The sequence below is a fragment of the Arachis ipaensis genome, chromosome B02 (genome assembly GCF_000816755.2).
Source record: "Arachis ipaensis cultivar K30076 chromosome B02, Araip1.1, whole genome shotgun sequence".
Classification (NCBI taxonomy): Eukaryota; Viridiplantae; Streptophyta; class Magnoliopsida; order Fabales; family Fabaceae; genus Arachis; species Arachis ipaensis.
The window spans coordinates 90,594,538-90,597,335 of NC_029786.2; the positions used below are offsets into that span (position 1 = coordinate 90,594,538).

At 35.7% G+C, this 2,798-nt stretch overlaps 1 protein-coding gene across 1 annotated transcript in view; it reads right to left on the bottom strand.

Annotated features, from left to right (window-relative positions):
* Positions 1-2,552, bottom strand: part of LOC107625684 (disease resistance protein RPP4-like) — a 36,421-nt gene extending 33,869 nt beyond the window's left edge. The window contains 3 exon segments of the mRNA XM_016328380.2: positions 1-469; positions 471-1,025; positions 1,833-2,552. Coding sequence (XP_016183866.2) covers positions 1-469; positions 471-1,025; positions 1,833-2,290 — 1,482 coding nt within the window. The 5' untranslated portion in view covers positions 2,291-2,552.

Genomic DNA, 2,798 nt, shown 5'->3' on the forward strand with positions numbered 1-2,798 from the left:
TCCGATGTCTTGTAGCAAACGATTCATGCAAAGCTTGTCCTCGTCAAACCACACAAGACTATGCTCTTCAAGTCCTTTAATTTCTCTTGGTGCGGCATTACGTCCAGCTTCTTGTAATATCTGACTTATATCATTTCGATTCATTCCAATAAAGATATGTCTCAAATAAGCTAGTTCAAGAAATATTTTCTTTTCTTCATATCCAACAGAATCTATGTTTTCTTTTAAAACCTGCCATACATCTAGAGAGGGGAATCTTTTGAAGCTGTCCAACACATTCTCCCACTCTTCTATACTTTTTTCAGATACAGCAGAGCCAACACCCACAAGAGCCAGTGGCAGTCCATCAGAATATTCAATTGCATAATTAATAAGACCAGAAAAACTTCTTTCAGGAGTGGCTTTGTTGAATGCGCTCCGACTAAAAAGCTCAACACATTCGTTGTAGTCCATTTCTTTCACTCTATATATGATTAACTCCAATCTCATGAAGTCGATCATGTTTAGTCCTTGTCGTGAAGATTATTATACTCCCTGGACCAAAGCATTCACGAGTTACTGGCAAAACCTCCAGTTCTCTTTCACTTCTCACATTATCAAGTATAAGAAGTACCTTTAAGCAACGAATTCCTTCCCACCATATATTTCTTGTTGAGTCAAAGTTTTGCGCTTTTGTTTTAACTTGGTCTTTCAAAAACAAAAGAAGCCTCTTTTCTATAAATTTGGAAGCCACCCATATTGGATAATCCCCCTTCCTATCCTGGATGCCTGCGACAAATTTTCTCACCTCGAAATTGTGGCTAATTTGGTTGTAGAGGGCTTTGGCAATTGTAGTTTTACCTATTCCCGCCATTCCCCATATTGCTATTATGAGGACACCATCTGCTTTCTGATTGTTTAAGAGTTGAATCAAATCTTGCACACGAGAGTCTACTCCCACCGGATGCTTTGCAATGAATAATTTCGTTGAATCCATCAAGGATGTAACATGTCCAACTATATGGCTCATAACTTCTCTCTTATTCCTGAAAAAAATATAAATATAAAGCATAATCATTAACCAATAATACAAATGATTGGGGATATTAGTTAAGTTAGAAAGTTTGTTAGAAATATTGATAGCTGTCACTATGATGTTAGGTAGTTATGGCATTGTTAAGTTAGTTAGCAGCACCCTAATCCCTCTATAAATACTAAGTACCCAACTTGTATCAATCACTTTTCATCAATCGTCATCATCAACAATGGATGAAAAATGTTAGGTAACATTTTTTATCAATATTAGCCAATACTTTGGGCCAACACTTTATTTTTAATTTGAGAAGTGCTATGGGACCAGCAAATTTTGTGATTTGTAACCATCAATTAACTATCATTGGTGTTTTTAATGGGGTGAGATTTCATCTCATGTTGTGGGATTATTCATTTTTCTTTTGATAGTTAAGTGCTGCCAGATTTTAATAAAAGTATTGGCTCCCTAGATTTTCTCTTTTAATTTTTTATACAATTAGAATTTAGGGTTTAGAATTTAATCTAGAATTAGTCAAATGTTAACAAAAAAATAATAATAAATTTTGTTAGTCACGTGCTATTGCTGGTTTTACTCGTTCTCTCTATCTTTATTTTCTCTCCCAACTCTCTTAAAACCCTCTCAATCTCTGGTACCTTCACAAACATTGTTCAATATGCACATTTATCAGAGAAACAGGATAAGAATTGAATGAGAAAATCACGTTCCACTCTAGTCTCCAACAAGCCAAAGATACTCAAAAGGTCATGGCTCATCAAGAATAAAGATCAAAGCATTAAAAAACATGGGAGAATTTAATTACCAGATATCTGGAAGAAACCTGGGTAAAATGGAAGCAGCTTGTCGAAGGGCGGTCTCATAACTCAGCATCCTGTTTTCATCCCTTGAGATACCTTGCAGAGTTAGCGACAAAATCTGCCCAAAATAACCGCTCCGATTGCATACTTGGGAGGGATCTAAGCAATAGAACACGGGCACAACCTTCTGATCTTTCCTCCGATGACACTCCATTATGTCCACGAGTTCTTGCAAGAATAAGGTTGATTCAGCATAAGCTATTGTGAAAACTATGATAGAAACTCTGCATCGTTCGATTGCGTCAGATATATTAGTCTTGGGCTCGGTGCGGTCTGCTAAAACATGCAGTCCAACACTTTTGAGTGCATCATAGAGACCTGAAATAAAAGGATGAAGGAACTGCAAACCGGAACTAATGTACGCATCATATATGAATTGGGGTTCCTGGTTTTGGGAAGACATAGCAGCGACTGGTTAAAAGTGATGCTCTGACTCAAATCATATACAAGCTGAGGCTTAGGAGGCTTATGGAGGAGGCTGGAAGATCATTTGTCAGTTCGTAGGAAGTTAGAGAAGAAGTAAACAGACTTGATACCTTCTTTGTAAAGCAAATCAAGTCAACGATAGTGTTCACTACTCTCTATGACACTGGAGTGCCTCTTTTTCGGTGAAAAAAAAAATTTAAATAGCGTAGTGTTTAATTTAAGGGTAGTGCTAGCAAGTTATTGGCCTAAACATACTTTCTAAATCTCCATTGTACATATTATAGGCTTAGGTCATTGGCTCTAAGGATTTTAATTATACTTTCTTTTTAAGGATTTTAATTATTTATTATTCTCTTTTATATTTATTTTGATCCCATTCATAAAATTAAAGATAAGATATCATAATTTATTCTCTTAAATATTAGAAAAATGAAAAAAATTTATTTTCTCCATAACACGGTTGGGACTTAGAAATGCGATGATTA